Consider the following 25,432-nt stretch of genomic DNA (forward strand, 5'->3'; position numbering starts at 1 on the left):
AATGTCTTTGAGCTCCAATTTTCCCCATTTGCAACTGGGAAAGATCATGATCCCTTTCTTGCATAAAAATGAATATTGTCACGCACCAGCACAGCACCCAGCACCTCTTTGGTTTTCATTCAATGATTGCTGTTGTTACAAATCAATTATAAGGTGTCACTTACACACGTGGGGTGTGATAGGCTGCTGGATGAGTCTCACAGGTACAATGGGCACAAGGAGGGCAAGACCAGAGAGGCCTGTAAAAGTCAGGTGGACGAGGGAGGAATTGGGATGCACCCAAAGGGGGAAAAGAAAGATGAGGGGGTGGCTGTTACTGCGGACACTGTCAGGCAAGAGCAGAGGGTGGGGACTCATGGAGAGGACTCAGGGTCCCGACCTGAAGCCAGTGTGACCCCAGGAGGGATCATTTGGGGGGACCGTGACAATAAAGACATGAGGAGCTCCCCGACCATGGCTCTGTGTTGGGACTGATAACCCGGGGAGGGACCTGGGCCCACACCAGTCAAAGAGGCTGCCGTGTCTGTCTAGGCAGCAGATGCTGAGGCCCAGCGCGGGAGGTGACGGGACCCAGTGACCACAGACCAGATGCTCCCAGGTAGAGCCAGGGGGTCCTGGCGCTGGGTGGATTTGGGGTTTGGAGATGACTGTGAGGTTGTGGGAGGACGAGAGCAGAGTCCTGTAAACAGCAGTTCCACAGAAGGGACGGTTTGGGGTGATGAGGAATGGGTGGGATTTCAGTCGGAGTGGCCCTGAGGTGCTGCTGACTGCTGTAAACGGTCCGTGAACAGTGAGGATGGGAAGCCCAGAGATCAAATGCAGGACAAGTGCTTTAGTCTGAGTACCTGAGCTGGGAGGTGCCTTGAGATCCAGATCACAGCACCCTCACCTCCCTGGATTCTTACACAGTAAGTGGGACACTGGCGTCCACCCCAGGATGCTGAAGCATCTTTCCCATTTGCCTAGTAGTGGATCCTTAGTCAGACACATCTCACATTTGGTGCTATTAGTGCCTGGCTCACCCCTCCTAAGAGTGTCCCAGGTCATGTAGCAACTGAGAGGCAAGCAAGGGCTCTGCGGTCAGAGAACCTCGCTGTGCCTGTGGCCTCAGGCTGAGAGGCCTTCTCCCCTCTGGGTGCGTGGGGCTCGTGTATGAAATGGGACTGACACTAACCCCTCCTGGGATTGTTAGAAGGAGTGACACAGGCCAATTCATTGGCCATTTTTTTGTTGCAAGCACTTCACAGAAATTAACTCACTGAGGCACCCTAGTAACCCAATGGGTATAAGCTGTTCAGTGCGAATCCCATTCTACAGATGGGAAACTGAGGCACAGCAGCCAGATGACTTGCCCAAGGTCACAGTGTTTTTGGGGCAGACCTGGAATTTGGCTGTGAACGTCTGTGCTGTGTGAAGTCCCCCGCCTGGTGTCTGGGTGAAACTGAGAGCCCCGTACACTACAGGGATCCCTGTGTGAGGGGAGTCACAGAAGCAGTCATGTCAGCTACAGTCCAGAAACACCCGCCAGCTTGCTAACCTCTGCGTCTCAGACCTGAGCCCGACCCCCCCACAGTGGCCTTGAGCTGAGGTTGGGTCCCTCCCAGGTCAGCCTTGGTCTCTTCTCCCCAGTCACCCAGCTCCTCAGCACCGCCCCTGCCAGGCCCCGCCCTGAGCTGCCTCTCAGCTCACCCAGGCAGGAGCCACAGGGTAGGCCTTCAGAGCAGGCTTTGCCCCTCCCTTGAGGGTCAGCTCTGAGGAGGCTGTTCCCTGAACCTGAGGGAGGAGCCTGACCCCTGGGACAGGCCCCACAGCCCCGCCCCCACCCAGCTTCCCCAGCCACCACCTGAGTGGCACGCGGAGCTCACCCAGCCCAGGTGGCTGCAGGAGAAGGCCGAGTCCCAGCTGACCGGGGTCAGGGCTCCTCCACTCGGGCAGGTCACTTAGGCTCCACGTGCCTGGAAGGCTGAGCACAACCTGGCTACTAAACACTGGCTCTTGCTGACTAGGCACCTCCCAGCATCCTACTCAGAAAAGCCAATCAAGTACCAGGTCCTGAGCTGGGAGCCACTTAAGCTGACATGAAAAGACCTGGTCTGTGTCTTCATGGAAGCTGATGGCTGCAAGATGTTCCCTGTGATCATGCAAGTATGTGCCATGCCTGCATTTGCATGGGGAAAGGAGAACCTTCCTTGGGATAAACAGATTCATGCAAACCCATCATGATAGGAATTCACAGAGTCAGCTTCTTTTAAGTCCTACCTTTATCAATACTAATAACAGGAGCAATACAGGTGTCCCTGAACCATCTTATCTTTGTGGGTTTGGGGGTTGGGCTGCATCAGTAAATGAATTTGGAAATTTTAGATAAAAGAAAAATCTACCCACAATCCCAACAAATCTGAACCCCATGGAACATTTCTCTCTATCCATATAGAGATCATGCTGTGTGAATGGGACAAAAAGCATGCCTTTTATTCACAATGTATCTGAAACTTTTTCCTGGTTTTTTTTTTTTTTGTAGTAGTTGATGGAAGCCTAAGAACAGTGAAATCACAGGGTGCTTAAAAGACCACACAGCAGGCACTAGAAGGTATAAGTACAACACCCCATCTCTCCCCCAGCCAGACCTTTGCAACCACCTGTTGTTCCTGTCACAGCAGCAATTCAGTGGCTGCCTCTAAGCTCTGGTTTCTCATGCACAGACCATGGCGACTTGGCCGGAGTTGGAAAATGCCCAGCCCAATGCCAGTAAATACATCGAAGGGACCACAGGTCAGGAGTCCACCGGGCCTGCGAAAGGCAAGGAGACTGACAAAAGTAAGTGCCGCCCATCAGCCCCAGGCTGGCTCCTGTGTGACCCCACCGGACCCAGTCTGGCTCCTCATTCCACACGGCCTTTGCTGCTTGTTTGGACAGGTGACACGGGGACCCCAGTAACCAAGATTGAACTTCTGCCATCCTACTCTATTGTCGCACTGATAGAGGAGCCCACAGGGGATGCAGACCCCTGGGACCGGCCTGCACTTAAGAACACTGGGATCAAGTGGTCAGGTAAAAACGAGGCCCGCGGGAGCAGGCGGGAGGGCACTGCCTGAGGACACCACCTTCATGTATCATCTCCATGTCATCTCCCGCTTTTCCAAAGTATGGATGTCCTTCAAACAGAGGTCTTCGCTAGGGAGGCACTGTGCAGTCTTTAAGACTTGGAGCCAAAGCACAATGTGAGGATTAGGGAATTATTTTTTGTTCCTTTTTTCATTCAACAAATGTGCCAGCACTGGGGTTACAAGCAGGCCAGCCACTGTGCTGCTCCTTATGTATGGATAATCCGTTGTGTGCTGACCAGGTCCTGGGCCATCATGAGCTGCTATAGAGGCAACAGTGAACAGAGTGGGTCCCTGGGGAGAGCGCCCCTGGGTGGTTGCTCTGTTTCCTAATTGCAGGCAGCAGGGAAGGCTTCCAGAAGACAGAATATAAAGCATGAACAGTACAGGCAAACACGGCACTTCTTTTCCAGGTGCAGGGTGGGGGGGCTATCTGCAGATCAGAAGGGAGGGAGGGGAAGGCAGCTGGAAGGGAGGCGGTGAGAGCCTCTTTAAAGAGTGGAGAAAACAGCAGCCACAGAAGCAGCAATACAAATGCAGCCTGTGATTCTATCTTGCAGCCACATTCTAGAAAATATTCTGTGCTGCTCTGAGTGCCTGGTAGAGCAGTTGTGTCGGACTCTTGCACTTAGCAGGTGTCGAGTGCTCTAGACTGCCTCTCCCAGTGACACTGGCTCAGCCTAGCATGTAGAATGGCTTCCTTTCTGTGCTCCAGACCACACTGAACCCTCCTCCTGATGCAAAGCCTTTAGAGACACTTCACACGTTTCAGCTAAATGGACTACACTGGTAATTACTTTCAAAACTGCAGCCACGTATGCCACGCATCCCACGTCTTGTATACAGAACAGCTTACAGCCACTTAGCAGGGAGGAAAAGGTGGGGGGGAGTTCTGTGCTCACTTTCAAACTTGTCAGTGTTTAGACACTAAAATCCCCTCACGCAGAGAGAGACACCAAAGGGAAGCTCTTCTGTGTCTTCCAAAGGATTGGGAAATTCGTTCTGCTCCTGGGATTTCTCTACTTGTTCGTGTGCTCCTTGGATGTGCTCAGCAGTGCCTTCCAGCTGGTTGGAGGTATGGGCAAACGGGTCAGAGGGGTGCGGTGGGGGTGTTCTCCCTGGATTTGCTTCAGACCATCACAGCCCAGCAAACCCTCTTCAGCAACAGCCTCCTGGAAATGTTTTAGGACTGAAAGCCACTTCAGATCATCCTGTAAAGCCATGCTCTCATGTCACAGAACAGAAAACTGAGTGAGGCCTACAAAAGAGCTGTGGCAGGCTAAGATAGCTTAGACCCAGAGACAGGGCTCGAGCCACTTCCAACCCAGTGACCATTTTGTTTGTCCACAGTCCCTGGACAGGAAGCTGTTTGACATAAAGGCTATCTAATAGAGCTCTGCTGTGCTTGGCCTCCCTACCTGGGGGGATTATTGGATAAAGATGCTCTCTTAGGCTAAAACAAATGCCCAAATCAAAACTAGCCTGTGCTGGAGACAGACAGGCATCACCAGTTGGGAGATTCTACATCCATTATCAGATACTTAAGCATCTCCCAGGACTGACCGTGCCTAGGCAGTATGAGTGGGTGTGAGGGGGACCCAGAAGTGAAATCGCCATGTGCTTGGTCACCTGTGAACCTCTAATGGGCAAGAACAGTGAGAGCTGCCACTTGGCATGCCTACTGGGTGTCTTAAATATTCCTTCCCAAAGCCCTTTCCATTTAGAGATGAGGACACTGTGGCTCAGAGAGCACAACCTGTAATTGGCCTAGTGGGATTTACACACAGAAGATCATATATCTCTGTACCCCTTGATGCCTTTCCTGAGAAGTCATCTTCATTACCTGGGAGAATTGGGGGAGAGGCACTTGTTGGGAGTGTGAGCGGCAGTCTCACTACCTGGAAGCCACTGCTGGTTCCCCTTATCCGAGGCAGCTGCAGCGAGGGCTTTGCTCTCTGTCAGATCAGTCACCTCCACTCTCTGGACCTCAGTCTCCTTATAATGGATTGGGGAGAGTAGGTCAATGGCTGCAGCAGAACACTCTGCAAAAGTGATGCTCCCAGCATGCAATGCAAGCAGGGTACTTTGGAGTCGGGGTTGGAGGTGTTGGTTAGGATAGAGAAGAATGAGAAGATCCCTTCCTGGATTGGGGGAGGGTCACAGAGTGAAGGGATAGGAGGAACAAGAGCATGGGGTGTGTGGGGAGCCAAGTCACAGAGGTGAAATGTGGAGTCAGGCAGCCTGGGAAGGAGCAAGAGGGTGTGGCTTCCATCCAGTGGTACCCACAGGGCTGGAGGCTCAGCTCCTCACCCACAGCCAGCTGGCCTTGGCTGGAGACTCATGTACTCAGCACCCATCTAACCCCTCATCGTGCGGTCCTGGGTTTGTCTTTCAGGAAAGGTGGCCGGGCAGTTCTTCAGCAACAACTCTGTTATGTCCAACCCAGTGGCCGGGCTGGTGGTTGGTGTGCTGGTGACCGTCCTGATACAGAGCTCCAGCACCTCCACATCCATCATCGTCAGCATGGTGGCCTCCTCGTGTGAGTCCAAAAACCCTTGAATTTAGACATGTAGGCATTTCCCTGTGCAGCTGGGGAGGCTGGACTTTACTCTGAATATGTCCAGGCCTGTCACCACTATCCTGCCATCCTGTGCAACCAGGATGTGTTCTGCTTTGATCCCAGGCAGCCTCCTGTTTCCATTCCTGTGTCCGAGTCTGCCAATGGACCCAGATGCTTAAAACTCAGCTCTGAATTCTAGAACAGTGCTGCCCAATCTGAAAGTCACTATGCACATGTGGCTATTTAATGTTATTTAACCTTAATTGATTTCAATTTAGAATAAATAATTCAGTTGCACTGGCTCTATTTCAAGGGATCTGAGTCAGAAGTGGCTAGAGGCTGCTATGTTTGACAGCAAGGATATAGAACATTTCTGTCCCTGCCTAGTGCTAAGAATAAAGACATCCAATCACATGATCCACTGGCTCTGGGAGAACTGAGCTTGGGGAGCTAGCACTCCGCACTTGAACCTGCTGATACTTGCTCTGGCTAAGTTGGGACAAACACTCTACGGGGAACGATTTAAACAGGTTCTTTCTCAGTCCAAACAAACCTTCCAGCCAAAATCACCTAAAACTTTTCTGGATCAAGTTGGGAAGAGGTACTACTTCTTTCAAATAACTTTACTTTCATACATTAGAACATTTTGGCAGTTTTGTAAGAAAAGGAAGTGCTGCCAGCAATTGCCATAGTATGCATACATGCCCGTAGGCATTGTTTCATGGTCTCCATTAAGCTGGCCTTGCTGCCCTAGGGAGGACAGAGAAACTTAGAGTCACTTTACGCCGGGGCCCATAGGCGGGCTTCATGGACTCTGCAGATTCCCCCGAATTATGGGCTGGACACACACGGACCTATTTCCAGGTGAGCTGCCCTGGCTTTCATCAGATTCACAGTGAGGTGCTGCCCTGAGAGCAATTAGGAACTGTTACTTTAGGGGATCACCAGCCCAAATGAGGTCTACGTGGCCACAACACCTTCCTGAACTTGCTAATTTGCTAACTTACCCTTTCCCACCCTGTAGTGCTGACCGTGCGGTTCGCTATCCCTATTGTCATGGGGGCCAACGTTGGGACCTCAATCACCAACACCTTGGTGGCGCTCATGCAGGCAGGAGACCGGAGTGAGTTCAGAAGGTAAGAGGCTCAGAACCAGCCTTTGCCACCAATTGGCCCTTGGGTTTTGGCCAGATTGTGTGGCTACCTTGCAGTAGTCAGTGAGAGCAGGCTTATCATTCGTGGCACTCAGAATAGACACAGTGGAGGCCTTCTGGGTCCTGGGGTCACGTACTTACCAGTGGTTAAACTCTGCTCCCTGATCTGCACAGCTGCAATAATAGTATATGTCACCACTGTGTTGTCTAAAGGGTGAGTACAATGACACAGGAGACCACTTTGAAAAGTGCCCTACACACTGTCTGGGCTTCAACCATTGGGGGATCGGCCGGCAGAAGATGTCCCCAGAGCCATTCATTTCCGCTCAGCCACACAGAGCCTTCCTTGGTCCCTGATGAAAGCGTCCTGAGGGTCGCAATAATAATACACATCATCCAGGGTATTGGATAATTTGACTTTCTCCAGAAGCTGAGTAGACTTTTCCATGTTCCATTTTATTAATTTGGAAATGCAAAGAGATTAAATAAGTTCACTGAGGGGCATAGCTGAGACTCAGTCCAAGTTTTCTTATTCCACATTGCAGTTTTCCCTGTTAACACTTATTGTTGCCTCTGGTCAACCTATGAGATATAAACATGACTCATGAAGTTTGCTCCACAGAGGATTATAATTGACTTACCTAACCCCCTCTTTGGATATTTAAGTAGATTGCCATCAAAAATACCTTTTGAGATGTGTATAATTCTTTCCTGGTGGTGTGGAGTATCTCCTTAGATTCCTAAACAATAATTATTACATTTAACACGTATAAGCATTTTAAACCATTTTTCCGAACTCCTAAGACATATTTGTGTCACTTTACATCAGCACTGTATGAAAATGTCTTAAATCACCCTCTCCAGGAAGAATAAGTTACTTTTTAAACATTAGCCAATACAGTAGGTGGAAATTTGTACTTGCAAATAAAATTTAAATTTCCGTTACTACTAGCGAAGTTAAACACTTTCTCCCATGTGTTTATTAGCTTCTGTCTGTTCATGTCCCATGCCTCATCTAGTTTGGGCATTTTTGCAAGAATTTTTTAAAGGAAAGGATTTTCACTGAGGACAGAAGAAATCAGTAGAGTTTCTTAGTGTGGAGATAGAGGGATAGAACTCAGGGATGTGAATTCTCAGATAGCTGCACATTGTGATGTAGATTAGCCTTGTCCCCTGTGATGAGTGTGCAAATGTTTCATCAGTCTCAAGATCTTTAAAAATCAATAAGATTTCATTTGTAGAGAAGGCTTTGATCTTTGCCTTCATACTGGTCCCCATCTATCCAACAGAAGTTTTGTCTTCAACATGCAAGACTCAGAAGTGCTCTTGATGCAGTTCTTCCCTACCTTGGCCTCTGACCTAATTACTGCAGCTTTGACATGGCCAGTTCCCTTTCCCCCAAGCAGAGAGCTTCATGCTCCAGATGGTGGGGTTGGCTCTGACAGGTAGTAGGCCCAGCCCTGGACCCAGCACACATGCAGTAGTCTGCAACTCCCCTGTGCTTGCTGGCCCTCAGTTTCCATGTCTGTTGACTGGGGGATATTAATGCCACTCCCTCTGGGATTGCTGTAAGAATGAAAACAGAATGTACCCCTGTGGACACAGGTGACACCTGGCAGGCAGTATGTATGAGTAATTGCCTGACTCTAATGTTGCCCACACCCTTATTGACTAATCAGGTTTCCCTCCTGCAGGGCTTTTGCAGGGGCCACCATCCACGACTTCTTCAACTGGCTCTCCGTGCTTGTGCTCTTGCCCCTGGAGGCTGCCACCCATTACCTGGAGATCCTGACCAACCTGGTGGTGGACTCTTTCCATTTCAAGAATGGAGAGGATGCCCCGGCACTTCTGAAAGTGATCACAGATCCCTTCACAAAGCTCATTATCCAGGTAACCCCGCTTCCTTCAAATATGGAAAGGAGCTAGCTCCATGCCAGCACCCCCACCCACTCAGCTGGGCAGAGATGGTAAGGCTGGAAACAGTGCTTTATGGCTGCCTCTGAAAAAGGCCAAGGGAGGCATAACCTTTGGAACACCTGATAGAGGAATGGGCTTCCTTTGTCCTTGACTTGAGTCCTTGTGTCATCTGCATTGGGCTGGGGGTGTGGAGTGGCAGGTGCTTCTCAGGGGCTTTCCATTGGATACTTGGCACCACTTGTGCACACTACTGACCTCATCCCCAGTGGGCACACTGACAGGGTTCTCCCACTGGGAGCCAAGGAGGAAGGCTGCTGCCCTCTCCTTCTCACTCCGCCCTCTGCTCACTAGGGTCTGTTCATTCTACTGAAACCAGTGAAGGAAGGCTTTGTGCATGTTGCCTTGAGGCGAACCAGCCACTTGGACCTTGACTTTCACTCTTACCTCCTGGTTTCCTGTCACTCAGTCATGCAGTGAGGGTCTCCTGCAGGTTCTACCTAATACTAGTCCATGGCTTCTACATCATTTGTTTATCTATGAAAACCTGCTAACGCCTAGGTGCTGCACTCCATCCCAGAAGTGCAGGTAGAGAGGGTCCTAACTCACCCCTGTAGGGGCTCACAGTTTAGTTCATGCCCTCAGAACCCATCTTAAAAGGAACCCCTATGTGTCCTCCCACATCTGTTCTGAAGATGCATTGTCTTCTGTCTGCTGCCCTCCTCAGATGGATAAAAAAGTTTTCCACCAAATTGCAATGAATGATGAAGCAGCGAAAAACAAGAGTCTGATCAAGATTTGGTGCAAAACGTTTACCAACGTGGTAAGTCTCAAAGAATATTGCTGGGTGGGTAAAGTCTTGTGTCTGTACTTTAAGCAAAACGTTTCATTCAAAGAATGTGAATTTTAAAAAAGGCAAGGTGAGAGAAAACTTGAGACTCCTACAAAATCAAAATTGGCCGGTAAGAATACTTAGGAAAACAAGTCCTAAATGCTGGATGGACAGACAGAATGCAATAGGATAGAAGGACCCCATTTTCCCCTGCCGGCTTGTTGTTTTCATGTCTCCTGGATTAGCTCAGCTGCCTCTGTTCCCATCTGTGGAGGGGCCCATGGAAATAGCACATTACATTTATAGATGCACATGATTTGTGTCTGCTTCCTGCTGCCACATTGCCCACCACTCCCCACCGAAAGTGAGTCCTGTGGACTATACCTGCCATTTCTCATGTTTGCCGTCCAGACTCAGATGAATGTCACCGTCCCTGCACCTGAAAACTGCACCTCGCCTTCCTTCTGTTGGACGAATGGCTCCCACACCTGGACCATCAGGAATGTGAGCCACCAGGAGAATATCGCCAAATGTGAGTGGAAGTAACTCCGGGGAAATGGCAGCCAGATTGGAAAGGGATGTGGGGCTCACACGGAGCAGATAGATTCACCCTGCAGTCATGAGCCCCTACTGTGCAACAGGCCCCATTCAAGGCGCGGGGGCTGTAACCCTGAACAAGACGGTGAGTCCTCAGGATGCTCTGATTCAGTAAGAAGCTATACTTTTGCCCCAGGCATCTGTTCAGGACCAACATCCTAGTTCTCCTAATTATCTTTACATCTCCATCTGTATATCTCTGCCTCTCCTCCTTCTCTCTCGCATGTTAAGTGAGCAGTATACCTTACCTTATTCTCCAGGTATGGTTTACCTCACAGAATCAACTGAACTTAACACTGCCCATGTTTCAGCCCTAATACACCCTCTAAAATCACCACAATTTGCTAGACTCGTCATGGGGATGCATTGGGACTTGCAAGAAACAGAGTTTTATTATTAGCGATAGATCCTGCTTCCCCATCCTGTACCAGGTCACTCCTCAGATGCTTTAAGCCCTCATTATCAAGAGGAAGACCCAGCAAGGGGTTTAGAGATGGAAGAGTGGGGCTGGAGGCCTGGGTCTGCCCCTGACGAGCTGTATAAATTTACGGATGTCACCTCATCTTCCAGCCTCATCAGATGCCCCTGGTCAGAACACAGCTTTGGGTCTACACTTCACCTTGGGGTGGCTAGGAGATCAAGCTAACAACCACAAGTTACTATGAGGCAGAAGGACACTGGGGAATAAACAACCATGTGTGGCCGCGGGGGCCCCAGGCCTTCCTCACACAGGCTTTGTATGGTCTCCTCAGGCCAGCACATCTTTGTGAATTCCAGTCTCCCGGATCTGGTTGTGGGCGTCATCCTGCTGCTGGTCTCCCTGCTAGTCCTCTGCGGCTGCCTGATCATGATCGTCAAGATTCTGGCCTCCATTTTTGAGGGGCAGGTAGCCGTCATCATCAAGAAGATGCTCAACACAGGTGGGTTCACTGTCCCCCATCCTTGGCTTCCTGGGGGGGGGGGCACCATTGTGGTTACACCAGTGGGGCTTTAGATTCTCATGAAGCAATGGCCTCTGCTCAGAGTTGCTCTGTTGGATCTGAAAAGATGAAGAAATTAAGGTACACTCATCCTTAATCTTCCATCTTCGCTTGGGTGGGGCCTGGGGAGCAGGCATGAGTTTCTACTGCCTGCATGCAAGGTCCTGAGAAAAAGCCAGCTCAATTCCAGAGAGCTGTGAGCTCAGCCTTCCTTCCAGGCAGATTGCCTATATGCTCAGGATGTTACTGGGTATATCTGGATCCTTTAGGAAAAGGGTATCAGATGCTCACTGTTCCCCACTCACCTTCAACTCTTGGGAAAAAAATGTGGTTCTACATGAATACATCACCATCTTGGGGCAGCCAATGTGACTCCAGTGACCTCCAGTGAATATATGTTTTGGTCTTCATAACAAACCCACATATTTGGTTCCACCATCTGGATGTGCAGGGTGAAAGAATTCTAAATATTCAGTTTGCAATCCTACACCACAGTGGGGGTGTCTACACAATGTGACTCTCCAGCCCAGGTCCTGTGGAGGTGCCAGGTGGGTCTTCAATCCATGCTGTCCATAGAAGGGGTATGACAGATCTTTTTTCCTTCTGTCTTCCAGATTTCCCCTTTCCCTTTGCCTGGCTGACAGGCTATCTGGCCATCCTCGTGGGGGCAGGCATGACCTTCATCGTGCAAAGCAGCTCTGTGTTCACATCTGCTCTGACCCCATTGATTGGTAAGTTTCCCCCTGGTTTCTCCCTCTGGCCACCACTACCATCTCCTGTCATCCCTAGAGCTGATGCTATGGGCTTTGTATCTTTCCCCCAGGTATCGGTGTGATAAGCATTGAGAGGGCATATCCACTCACGCTTGGTGCTAACATCGGCACTACCACCACTGCCATCCTGGCCGCCTTAGCCAGTTCTGGCAATAGCCTAAGGAGCTCCCTCCAGGTGAGGAAATGCTGCATGGGGCAGGGGCTCTGAGTGGGATACAAGCCCTTCTGTGGTTTTGCAAGCAGATGGTTTCTAACGAGAACCAAGCTTTTGTCTGTTATATCCAAAATTCTGATGTAGAGGAGAAGCCACAGGAGAACAGAGTTGAGAACAGTCAAAACCATCTAGTCCTTAGAGATAATGAAACTCAATACTGAAGGTTGTATAAATAAAGGCTGGTTGCCACTTGATGGAGGTGGAAGGAGTATTCAGGAAGCATAGGTAATCCTTCCCAAACTCCTTGACACCCCTCTTGGTGAACCCTGGCTGGATGTTGGGAGGTGCATGTGTCCTGGTCCTGACACTAAGAAAATCAAGGGGAAATGCCTTACCTGCATTAACTAGGTGACCTTGCACAAGAAGACCTTTGACATTGGAACCCTTGTTCTATCATGTAGACACTAACTGACCTTAGACAGGTGACTTAACCTTTGCGCATCAGTTCCCCCACTTACAAAGGGGATCCCTATCTTGTTAGGATTAGTCTACAGACCTGATATTGCTCTGTCTAAAGCCGTGCTGTCCAGTAGAATTAATGTGAGTATATGATATCAATTTGAACCACCCAGGTAATTTAAAGTTTTTAGTACATACCTTTTAAAAAAGTTAAAAGAAACAGGGACATCAATGTTAATAATGTACTTGATTTAACCCATTATCATTGCAACATTTAAAAAATTTTCTTTATTTTGTAGACAAAGTTTGAAATCCAGTATGTATTTTACAGTTATACCTCACCTCAATGTGGAGTAGCCACATTGTGAGTGCTCAGCTGCCACACGGGGCCAGTGGCTAATGTGTTGGACAGGACTGGTCCAAGACCCTTAGCATGATGCCTGGCACCTAGGGGGCATGCATATAAAAGTGGCAAATTTTGTGTGAGGCAAGTCCTCTGGAGAAAGTCTACCTGGCTTTGAATCCCACCCCTTCCATGTCCCACCCATGTGACATTGGGAAAATAACTGAACCACATGGTACCCCAATTTCCGACTACATCAAGTGGTTGTCCCTCCACAGGATATGAGATTCTTAGAATAGTTGCTTCACACACAGTGAGCCCTAAATATTGCTGCTGCTAATTTATTAACTGTAACCATCCTTCCCGCCCTCGCCGCTCCTGGCGTGGGGCACTGAGCTGGGAGAGCCAGCCCTCCTGCAAGCCCTTCTGCCCCACAGCTGTAACTAACTGCTCAGCTGGAAGCAGCAGGGTCCAGGCACAGGTAGCAGGGGGTACATTCCCGAAGCCCAGGGTTAGATTTTGCCTCAAGGGCTTCACGCCCTGAAAGCTGAGCTGTGTATGGGACCCGCCACCTCCCAGCCAGACCCACAGTGGGGCCCCAAGTCATGCAGGTCCCACACTGGGCTGAGCTATGAAGACGAGGCAGACCCGTGGTTCTGCTGCCCATGCCTGCTGGACGCCCCCCTCCTTCTCCCCGACTCCCCAGCCCACAGCCCATTCACCGGTCCAACCTCCTGTGTTTCAGATTGCACTGTGCCACTTTTTCTTCAACATCTCAGGCATCTTGCTGTGGTACCCAATCCCATTCACCCGCCTGCCCATCCGCCTGGCCAAGGGACTGGGCAACATCTCAGCCAAGTACCGCTGGTTTGCCATCTTCTACCTCATCATCTTCTTCTTCCTGATCCCGCTGGCGGTGTTCGGCCTCTCGCTGGCCGGCTGGCCCGTGCTGGTGGGCGTGGGGGCGCCCGTCATCTTCGTGCTCCTCCTGGTGGTGCTGCTCAGGCTCCTGCAGTCCCGCTGCCCCGGCGCCCTGCCCGCGAAGCTGCGGAGCTGGCACTTCCTGCCGCTGTGGATGCGCTCCCTGCAGCCCTGGGACGACGTCATCTCGCTGCTCGTTGGCTGCTGCCAGAGACGCTGCTGCCGCGTATGCTGCCTGCTGTGTGGCTGCGGCAGGTGCTGTCGCTGCAGCAAGTGCTGCGAGGACCTCCCGGAGGCGCAGGACACCCCCATCAAGGCCCCCGAGGCCTTTGACAACGCGGCCATGAGCCGAGATGCCCTGGACGTGGACCCCAAGTCCCAAGAGGAAGCCCCAGGCACGGAGACCATGTCCAGCAGCACAGCCCTGTAGGGCCGCCCAGAGGAGGCAGCAGGCCCCAGGTCCGCAGCGCCTGCTCCCTGCTGGCTCTGCACGCCTCTCTCCGCCTCGCGGGGATTTGCCCTCCCTGAGGAGCGGAGGTGACCTCAGTCCTGACTCTCATGCCCCTTAGCCCAGCGGAACAGCTCGCCCTGTACTTTCATCTCACCCCTGCTCCCAGCGTCTTCCTCACCCAGGAAGGCGTGGATTTCCAAACCTTCTCTCATTTCCCACGGATAGAGGAACTTTGATTTCCTGCCGTCTGTCCAGGCCTGCAAAGCTCCCACCTTCTCTCAGAGGGTGGGAAGCAGGGCGTGGCTGGACCGCCCCCAGAGTCACTGTGGTCAAGCAGCAGGAGGGGTCCGCGCGTGTCTCCGGGTCCGTGTGCTCCTTCCCGCCCCGGACGCCTCTCACGCCCTCCAGAGCCTTCTGCTGACTTCACACCTCCTCCGTCCACAGCTCGTCACCCTGAACAATCCCAGTTCCCCTCGGAGAGTGAGTGACCTTCAGCCAACTCTGAGAAGGTGGGGCGGGAGGGTCTGTATCGTCATCTTGGCTTATCTTTCATAACAGGTTGGAATACAAACTGAGCCCTACCCTGACTCCCCCAGTGTGGATACCAATTCCCAAATGGAGCCACTTATACTCTTGTTTTTATAGTCATGCACCTGTACAGCATTTTTCGTAAGTTATTCAGTAAATAGTCGTGGGATTGGTGTTTTATGGTGCTGTCTTTGGAAATGATGCCGGGCTCTACTATGAAGTGTAAAGACCACCTCTGTACATTTTGTAAGGCCACCTTTTCACCCTGCTTCTGCAGCCATGCCCCCACCACACCCTCTAAATATGTAAGTTAAACCTGGTTGGGGCTGCGGCCCTCTACACTCTGGTGATTGTTTAAAAATTGGACCGTCCTCCTTGCTTTGACCTTATTTTTTACTGGTTGTGGGAAGGGAGAAATAAAACAATCAAACCCAAAAGGAGTGTCTATTCTCAGTTACAAGGAAATAGGGGCCTCCTGGATCTGTTTCCCAGATATGTGAAGTCTCTTCCCTCTCCTAACATCACTACCTGGACCGCAGCACCAGGGATGGCTATGTCGCCCCTTGTTCAAAAAGCAGAAGAAATGGACCATCACTGGCACCAAATAGAAGTTTTCCTTTCTTCCACCATCTTTCTCTCAGAGTTTTAAAATGTCTTCTATTCAATGCTATTCTAAGTAACGTGGAAATAGCATCTATTTTGTTTCTACCAGAACAGCAGGAACATTGGTCTAAATGAGCTCAGCTGTTTTTATTTCTTCTCGCTGTGTGTACATTTTACCAGCCGTCTCTACCTTCCTGATGAGCAAGGCAGCATGGAAGGGACCAGACGTACGGGCTGCCCTTGCCTCCTATGTTATTGTCGCTGTCAGCCTAAGTGCATGGCCAGCACAGGGAAGTAAAGCAAGTGAGAAAGGATGTGATGGGGCTCCTTAGTCATTTTACTGCATTCAAAGAAAGTTGTGGTTTGAATGGAAAGTGTGTCCTCAGGGCTGTCAGTGCCCAGCTTATTCGGGTGCGGACATAACACACTTGTGTTGTACTTGTCTTTGAGTCTTACTGCAGCTCCCACTCGCTGTGGGTCTACTGGAATTCTGTTCTCACATGGGACATTGCTCTATGTGATTGAGAACAGTGGCAGAGAACAGTGAGCACATTGAGTCCATTCTGTGCTCACAGGCAAGCTTCATTGTGCCATTGGACTTTGCTAACAAAACTGTTAAAAGATAATGTTTGAAAATTCAGGACCCTAATAGAGTATTTCAGCCAAAGATGAGGTCCTTTTCAGGATGGGGTCCTGTGTAGTGGCATGCCCAAGAAGCCAGCCTGGTCCACCACCCCATGCAGGTCAAATAAACTGTTAAGGAAGAGTTGAGTTAAATTAAGACATGTACGCAGAAAGATTACAGATTGGTGATGTCCTCTCTGAGACAGCTGAAGCATGTGCAGAAGGTCGAATCAACACAATTTGATGCTGGGATTGCTGGGAGAGTTGGGTTCCTCTTGGGGCTCTGTCATTTACTAACAAACCTGTTAACCTTTCTCAACGTGAATTTCCTCTTCTGGAAAATGGGACAGTAACACATTGTTTCCTATGACTTTTTAAATGGGGTAATGTGTATAAATAATTAGCCCAGGATTGGTTTACTGTAAATGCTCTCAGCATATAGTCATGCGTCAAGATAGAGACGGCTAACTAACATGCATGCAGTTGTACCAGATGATACACTTCCCATGCCGACCTGCAATTTCCTTTCTTGGGTATTTCCAAAGTGAAACACCAAATTATAAAAGCTGATATCACCTCAAGCCATGGAGGCCAGAACTGGCCTTGGATTCATGATTAGGATGAACTGGACAAGGGGCCAGTTGGGATGCAAAGAACACTTCATGTTTTAGAAACAAACTCCTGCTCTCCTCCAGGGAGAGGCTCACTTCCCAGTCCCAGTCTAGACCACAGAGTCAGGCATGGGTTTAAAAGAGGGTTGCACATTGCTTTTGTGCAGGTTAAAGATCCAATAGTTGCAGAGTCAATACTGTCATTTACCCCACCCCTCTCCATGTTCCTGTCTAGTTCCCCAGAAGGAAACCTTTCCAACGACTGTAGGGCTTTCTTTTGATATTTTGCTTCACAATCATACGATTATAATGGGCTTTTCTTATGCATCTATTCACCCCTTTTTCAGTAAATGAGGTTCAGGTCCCATACCACATCCCCACTACCACCCATTTTGCAAACCGGTAATATTTACATTATTATGATTATATAACTGCTAAACTGCAGGACAAAATAGTGGAATGGCATTATTTTATAATTGTTTACATCATTGACATCATATACCTATATATTTTTTCCTCCAATTGCTCCAAAGTGCCTGAAAACCATTTGGTGTCTTTCTTTCCTTTATATATATTTTTTCTCTTAAAAACTCTTATTCTCCTGACCCAGTATGGATGAGTGGTTTTCTCTGCCTTTCAACCAGCTATCATTGTGGGCTTTGCTGCTTTCCTAGTATGGAAGCTGTATTTTCTTGAGTTCATGCTTTAATTTCTTACTCTCCAGTTCACCTGGATTACCCAAGAAACTTTTTGGGTCCACGCAATGGTGGAAATTTATTTTATCCCCACAGCCCAAAGAAGCTCATCCCAATTGCTGACCTACATTGTGAACAAATAGAAATGGTGGTTGTTTTCATGGTACTAAATTTTGAGGGTACTTGTTACACAGCACTAGATAACTAACACAGAACTCAACTGGCCCAAAGTATAGAATTTCACTTCAGTCTAATGTTTTTTTCTGTACCTACTGCCTATTTCGTTTCTTACCATCAGCTCTTACCATAACCCCTTTGGTTTAAATCCAGAGAATACATTTCCTATTTCCTGCCTGGAATGGTGGAACAAACCAACAGGTCCACCAGGAGAGCATTATTTAATTATGAGCTTCAGCTTACTGTCTTCAGTGTGTTATATTAGCAGAATAAATCCTCCTCCTCCTCCGGTACTGGCTAACGGATGGTCTCTGAATAGAGCATAGATTATGCTGCATGAAGTAATATCATCCTTCTCATTTGGCTCAGGTTAGTTACATAGGATCCAAAAGGGTTCTGGGATCTGCCCATTGGTGCTGAGGTTGTGTTTTATATTCTTCACTTCATTGGAGTACCTTTTTTGAATTACAGAATTTGAAATCAATTGAAAAATAAGACATTGAAGATAGCCTGATTGACATGAAAATATCTTTTATTACTAAGGATGCTCATTGCCAGATGTGGGAAATATTAAGAACTTAGATGTGGGGGAGGGAAGACATTACTAGGTGACCATTTTTTAGGCAGAGCAGAAGACCTAGGCAGAGGCAGGCCTAGTTGTTGGCAGCCCAGGCTGAAGCCCAGGATTGCTGGCTGTGACCATCAAGTCCTGCTCCCCAGCCCTTCACAGGTTTCTGTCTGCACACCAGTCCAACATGGCTAGACTTCCGCCCTCACTCGGGTCTGCTGAGGTGGCTTCGATGGAACCCTCAGAGAGAGAGGTGGGAGTGCTCTGCTCTGGGGACATGATAGACTTCTACCCAACTGATGATGTCTGGGGAAAAGTGACTGATGGCAGCAGAGGAAACGGCTGTGTTTGAGAAACAACCGCACTCCACCCTGACAGCCAGTTGAATGATGTCCAAGATGGCTCACTCGCACAGCTGCTGGCCGGAGCTCAGCTGGGGCTGTCAGCTAGAGTGGCCTGGTTCTCGTTCATGGGGCCGCTCCATGTGGTGTGGGTGTCATGTGGCAGGAGCCACAGCTCTCTTCAGGACCGGCCTCGGGAGTTACACAGCATCGCGTCTGCCACCTTCTCTTGATCAAAGCAAGGGCAGCTCCAATTCAAAGGGAGGGGAATAGACTCCACTTTTCCACAGGAAGAATGGCAAAGAATATTCAGCTGTCTTTAATCTACCACAATACATTTGTGTCTTAGAGTGATCCTAAGATTTTTCTCAATTTTCATTTTTAAAAATATAGAATGCCTGATGAATTTTCATGTCAGCCTTGCACAGGGGCTACACTAATCTCTGTATTAATCCAATTTTAGTTTATGTGCTACTGAAGCAAGTACCAAAGCCTTTTTTATTCTAAGAGTGACTTTAAAAATAATTGTTGTGAGGAAGCAAAGAACTTTGCAGTGAAAAAAATTTAAGGACCAAAAAATAAATTTGCATTCTGATTACCTGTAACTTGTCATACATGTTTAATTTTTCAGTTATGATTGTAAAAATAATAACAGTATAGCATTGAAATACATAAGCAATATACAGGGAGAATTTGATAGAAAAAATTTATAAATGGAAAAATCATTTACTCCAGACTGTATAGAATATCTTTATCTTTTTGTTATGAAAAGGACCAAACGTAAAATATTAAACAGAGAAGTATATGAATTTCCATGTACTCCTCAGTAAGCTTCAACAACTCAGAGCCGGTATTTTTTCACTTACAGACCAACCGACTTTTTGTTCTCTTGTATTGTTTTGAAACCATTCTCAAATATCATATAATTTAATTCATAAATATTTCAACATGCATTTGTGAAAGATAAGGATGCTTTAAAAATACTCACATAGTAATGACCATTAACTAGGTTTATTGTGGTGATCATTTCACAATATATACAACAATGAATCATTATGTTCTATACTGGAAATTAATATAATGTTATATATCAATAAAAAAATTTTTTAAATACTGAAATACCACTATCACATGTAAAAAATTAACAGTAACTTCTTAAAAGTAGTTGGACATTGTGTACATCTCTTTTGACAGATAATAGCAGGTGAAAATAAATGAGGTTATAAAGCTGTACTGTCCAGTACAGCTGGTAGTACTGACATGTGGCTGTTGAGCATTTGAAAGGTGACTAGTGTAACCAGGAAATTGGATTTGTATTTGTACTTTTAATTAATTTAAATTTAATTTTTAAATGATCCTTGATATTACTGACAGATTTTTAAGGATGGTTAGAACAATATATTTTCAACTATGAATTTTATGGAATGCTTAGAACATTTTCAACTGTATATTTTATGGAATCTGAGTATAGATCAACTATGTCTGATGACAGTTTAGCATATGAATTGAGATGTACCATAAATGTAAAATATGTATTGGATTTTGAAGACCAGTGTGAAAATAGTAAAATTTCTCATTAATGTTTTATACTGACCACATGTTGAAATGATAATATTTAGATATAATGGGTTAAAATAAAATATGCTATTTAAAATTAATTTCACCTTTTCCTTTTTACTCTGTTAACACAGTTAATGGAAATTTTTAAATCATATATGTTGTTCACATATATTTCTATTGGATAGTGTTGATAGGAAATATGAATGATCTAATCAAACCTCAATTTAATAAATACATTTGTATTCCCCTTTTCTACAAAATATAGATTACTTTGAAATTAATTACATATTATTCAACAAAAAAATTTTAGTAAATTCCTTAAGTCACAAATTATTCAAGAATTCTCCAAATTTTTGTGGAGGTAATCAGTTTTCTTAATCATATTAATTACACTAGCTCAAAAAAAAATACTCAACCCCATTGAAAATATAGGAATTCTCTCCTAAATAACTCTGTTGTCAAAGATGAAACCAAAATGCAACAGTAGGATATTTAGGAAAAAGTAGTATGAGCCTACTACTTAGCAACCTTGTAAGATCATGATAAAGATATAATAGAAGTAAATTCGAAGTAACAAATGCTTTCATTATTAAATAGGCAAAAATAAAAGTAACAAAAGCAGCAAACAAGAAGTTAGAAAGTAATAAGCAGAAGATTAAAGATGGCAGCATGAGAGGTGAGACAGAGAACTCCTCCCAAAACCACATATAGTATGAAAATATAGTTAATACAACTAATCCTAAAAGAGCAACAGGGAAGAAGGCTGTGCCAGATTGCATACGCCTGGAGAAAAGAGAAGATCTCATGAAACAGGGCACAAGCTCCACTCCCCTGCGACCCCCAACATGATCCCAGGGGCTGAGCAGCTCAGAGACTAGAGATTCTGGGCACTAGAGGGCGCCACATAGAAATATGAACCGTCAAAGGAATCTGGTTCAAACCAAAATCCCATAAACACCAGAAGAAGGGCCAAGTGAGACTGAACTCATCAATCTTCCTGAAAGAGAGTTCAAAATAAAAATCATAAAAGTGCTCATGGAGGTACAGAAAAATATTCAAGAACTTGGATGAATTTAGGATGGAGATTCAATCATTAAGAAATTCCATATCTGAAATGAAACATACAATGGTGAAATTTTTTTTTTTTGTTAGCTGATTATTTACTGATTAAACTACCAAATGTTGCTGAGGTCACAACTTTGAAGATTTTTCTTGCAATCACTTGATCAGTCAGTAGCTTTTTTTTTTTTTTTGTGAGGGCATCTCTCATATTTATTAATCAAATGGTTGTTAATGACAATAAAATTCTGTATAGGGGAGTCAATGCTCAATGCACAATCATTAATCCACCCCAAGGCTAATTTTCGTCAGTCTCCAATCTTCTGAGGCATAACAAACAAGTTCTTACACGTAGAACAAATTCTTACATAATGAATAAGTTACATAGTGAACAGTACAAGGGCAGTCATCACAGAAACTTTCGGTTTTGCTCATGCATTATGAACTATAAACAGTTCAAATATGAATACTCATTTGGTTTTTATACTTGATTTAATGTGGATACCACATTTCTCTCTTTATTATTATTATTTTTAATAAAATGCTGAAGTGGTAGGTAGAAACCATAGTTTAGTGTTGTAAGAGAGCAAATGTAAGAGATCAGGTGTGTGCCTGTAGACTATGTGTTAATCCAAGCTAGACAAGGGCAATAAAACATCCACGTATGCAGAAGATTTCTCTCAGAACAGGGGGGGTGAGGTTCTAAGCCCACCTCTGTTGATCCCCAATTTCTCACCTGATGGCCCCCCTGTGCTGTGCCTGTCTTAGGTTGTTCCTCCCTTGAGGAATCTTACCCGTCTCTGGCTAACCAGTCATCTTCCGGGGCCATACAGGGAAATGTGAAGTTGGTAAGTGAGAGGGAAGCCTTATTGTTTGAAAAGGTTAGCTTTTTACTTCTTTGCATATTTATGCCCTGTGTCTTCTATGCCCAGCATTTGTCTTGAGGTATCTTTACCACTTGGAAGAATTATGATACTCTGTAAATTTGATATGAGGCACGAATTCTATTTAAGGGTTGTAATTAGGAAGGAAGAAGAAAAGCTATAGAAGTAGCAGGCGGAAGAAAGCATGGGAAGATTGATTATTTCTTTGACATATCTTCTTGTAGAGTACTTCAGCATGTATAGGTTTTAAGCTACTACTTAAATTGCGCACACACATTAACATAATAGGAGTATAGTTACATAACCAAAGCATATCTGTAATTACCAGCCATCTCCAGTGAAACCAAGAAAACCAGTTAGGCACCTTAGGCATTTGTGAAAACTTATCTATGATATGGTGGATATTGTCCAACTGAACTTGAACAGTCTGAGAGAAATCAGACAAATTAAAACAACCCATTCCTGGGGACTGTTCACATCCCATATGTTCTTTTAACAGTAAATAGTCTGTAGTTGTAAGATTTTGGAGCGCTACAATTAGTACTTCTCCTAATGCTTGGTTGAGTTCCAACAGTATAGATCCAGTCAAATTTGTTGTTTTACTGTATGCACAAGCCAGCTTAGATATCTCCTTCCTCATTCCCATGGCAAGTCCAGGAACTGGTGGGATGAGTGCATCTACAGCTGTAGCAGTGCGTGGATCTTTGTTGGGGTTTTTTGATGATCATCTTCTGGCATGAGTCTTCCAGAGAGTGCTGATGTTGGAAGTTCTCTTTCATATCGTATCTTAGTTCATTTTCGGGGTAGCCCAATTAGGCTTTGATCTTCTGTATAGACACAAACAGACCCTTTGCCTACACTTTTATATGCCCTTTATACCCTTGTGTAGAACTCATTGGAGGTTACCACACAGGAACTGCCTTTTTTTTTTCTTTGTTTTGCTTTGTTTTTGGTATCACTAATCTACACTTACATGATGAATATTATGTTTACTAGGCTCTCCCCTATACCAGGTCTCCCCTATAAACCCCTTTACAGTCACTGTCCGTCAGCATAGCAAAATGTTGTAGAATCACTACTTGCCTTCACTGTGTTGTACAGCCCTCCCTTTTCTCCTACCCCCCATGCATGTTAATCTTAATACACCCTACTTCTCCCCCCGCCTTATCCCTCCCTACCCACCCATCCTCCCCAGTCCCTTTCCCTTTGGTACCTGTTAGTCCATTCTTGAGTTCTGTGATTCTGCTGCTCTTTTGTTCCTTCAGTTTTTCCTTTGTTCTTATATTCCACAGATAAGTGAAATCATTTGGTATTTCTCTTTCTCCGCTTGGCTTGTTTCACTGAGCATAATACCCTCCAGCTCCATCCATGTTGCTGCAAATGATTGGATTTGCCCTTTTCTTATGGCTGAGTAGTATTCCATTGTGTATATGTACCACATCTTCTTTATCCATTCATCTATCGATGGACATTTAGGTTGCTTCCAATTCTTGGCTATTGTAAATAGTGCTGTGATAAACATAGGGGTGCATTGGTCTTTCTCAAACTTGATTGCTGCATTCTTAGGGTAAATTCCTAGGAGAGCAATTCCTGGGTCAAATGGTAAGTCTGTTTTGAGCATTTTGATGTAGCTCGATACTGCTTTCCACAATGGTTGAACAAGTTTACATTCCCACCAGCAGTGTAGGAGGGTTCCCCTGTCTCCACAGCCTCGCCAACATTTGTTGTGTTTGTCTTTTGGACGGCAGCCATCCTTACTGCTGTGAGGTGATACCTCATTGTAGTTTTAATTTGCATTTCTCTGATAATTAGCGATGTGGAGCATCTTTTCATGTGTCTGTTGGCCATCTGTATTTCTTTTTTGGAGAACTGTCTGTTCAGTTCCTCTGCCCATTTTTTAATTGGGTTATTTGTTTTTTGTTTGTTGAGGCATGTGAGCTCTTTATATATTCTGGATGTCAAGCCTTTATCAGATGTGTCATTTTCAAATATATTCTCCCATACTGTAGGGATCCTTTTTGTTCTATTGATGGTGTCTTTTGCTGTACAGAAGCTTTTCAGCTTAATATAGTCCCACCTACTCATTTTTGCTGTTGTTTTCCTTGCCCAGGGAAATATGTTCAAGAAGAGGTCACTCATGTTTATGTCTAAGAGGTTTTTGCCTATGTTTTCTTCCAAGAGTTTAATGGTTTCATGGCTTACATTCAGGTCTTTGATCCATTTTGAGTTTACTTTTGTATATGGGGTTAGACAATGGTCCAGTTTCATTGTCCTACATGTAGCTGTCCAGTTTTTCCAGCACCATCTGTTGAAGAGACTGTCATTTCGCCATTGTATGTCCATGGCTCCTTTATCAAATGTTAATTGACCATATATGTCTGGGTTAATGTCTGGATTCTCTTGTCTGTTCCACTGGTCTGTGGCTCTGCTCTTGTGCCAGTACCAAATTGTCTTGATTACTGTGGCTTTATAGTAGAGCTTGAAGTTGGGGAGTGAGATCCCCCCTACTTTATTCTTCTTTCTCAGGATTGCTTTGGCTATTCGGTGTCTTTGGTGTTTCCATATGAATTTTTGAATTATTTGTTCCAGTTCATTGAAGAATGTTGCTGGTAGTTTCATAGGGATTGCATCAAATCTGTATATTGCTTTGGGCAGGATGGCCATTTTGACGATATTAATTCTTCCTAGCCACGAGCATGGGATGAGTTTCCATCTGTTAGTGTCCCCTTTAATTTCTCTTAAGAGTGACTTGTAGTTTTCAGAGTATAAGTCTTTCACTTCTTTGGTTAGGTTTATTCCTAGGTATTTTATTTTTTTTTGATGTAATTGTGAATGGAGTTGTTTTCCTGATTTCTCTTTCTGTTGGTTCATTGTTAGTGTATAGGAAAGCCACAGATTTCTGTGTGTTGATTTTGTATCCTGCAACTTTGCTGTATTCCGATATCAGTTCTAGTAGTTTTGGGGTGGAGTCTTTAGGGTTTTTTATGTACAGTATCATGTCATTTGCAAGTAGTGACAGTTTAACTTCTTCTTTACCCATCTGGATTCCTTTTATTTCTTTATTTTGTCTGATTGCCATGGCTAGGACCTCCAGTACTATGTTAAATAACAGTGGAGAGAGTGGGCATCCCTGTATAGTTCCCGATCTCAGAGGAAATGCTTTCAGCTTCTCGCTGTTCAATATAATGTTGGCTGTGGGTTTATCATAGATGGCCTTTATTATGTTGAGGTACTTGCCCTCTATTCCCATTTTGCTGAGAGTTTTTATCATGAATGGATGTTGAACTTTGTCAAATGCTTTTTCAGCATCTATGGAGATGATCATGTGGTTTTCGTCCTTCTTTTTGTTGATGTGGTGGATGATGTTGATGGACTTTCGAATGTTGTACCATCCTTGCATCCCTGGGATGAATCCCACTTGGTCATGGTGTATGATCCTTTTGATGTATTTTTGAATTCGGTTTGCTAATATTTTGTTGAGTATTTTTGCATCTACGTTCATCAGGGATATTGGTCTGTAGTTTTCTTTTTTGGTGGGGTC

General features: G+C 45.9%; 1 protein-coding gene and 1 non-coding gene across 2 annotated transcripts; one reads left to right on the plus strand and one right to left on the minus strand.

Moving 5' to 3' along the window:
* The first annotated feature begins 2,702 nt into the window (after nucleotides 1–2,702).
* On the plus strand, nucleotides 2,703–15,206 carry LOC118920116 (sodium-dependent phosphate transport protein 2B-like). The gene is made up of 12 exons (XM_036900541.2): nucleotides 2,703–2,817; nucleotides 2,917–3,051; nucleotides 4,051–4,179; nucleotides 5,500–5,643; nucleotides 6,689–6,800; nucleotides 8,512–8,707; nucleotides 9,459–9,554; nucleotides 9,975–10,095; nucleotides 10,913–11,080; nucleotides 11,755–11,871; nucleotides 11,964–12,088; nucleotides 13,615–15,206. Exons 1-12 carry the CDS (start codon nucleotides 2,706–2,708, stop codon nucleotides 14,218–14,220), a joined length of 2,061 nt encoding a protein of 686 aa, XP_036756436.2. The 5' UTR covers nucleotides 2,703–2,705; the 3' UTR covers nucleotides 14,221–15,206.
* Nucleotides 15,207–18,771: 3,565 nt separating this feature from the next.
* Nucleotides 18,772–18,875, minus strand: LOC118920129 (U6 spliceosomal RNA). The gene has a single exon (XR_005027774.2). It is a non-coding gene; the product is annotated as a U6 spliceosomal RNA (small nuclear RNA).
* Nucleotides 18,876–25,432: the final 6,557 nt, after the last annotated feature.

This window comes from Manis pentadactyla, chromosome 5, assembly GCF_030020395.1.
Source record: "Manis pentadactyla isolate mManPen7 chromosome 5, mManPen7.hap1, whole genome shotgun sequence".
NCBI classification, from domain to species: domain Eukaryota; kingdom Metazoa; phylum Chordata; class Mammalia; order Pholidota; family Manidae; genus Manis; species Manis pentadactyla.

What these genes read in the sequence shown, in the direction of transcription:
- LOC118920116 (XM_036900541.2), top strand. Translation starts at nt 2,706, where the DNA reads ATGGCGACTTGGCCGGAGTTGGAAAATGCCCAGCCCAATGCCAGTAAA. An exon ending in AGGCAAGGAGACTGACAAAA is followed by an intron (nt 2,818 to 2,916) that starts GTAAGTGCCGCC and finishes TTGTTTGGACAG; the next exon opens with GTGACACGGGGACCCCAGTA. An exon ending in TGCTCTGACCCCATTGATTG is followed by an intron (nt 11,872 to 11,963) that starts GTAAGTTTCCCC and finishes TCTTTCCCCCAG; the next exon opens with GTATCGGTGTGATAAGCATT.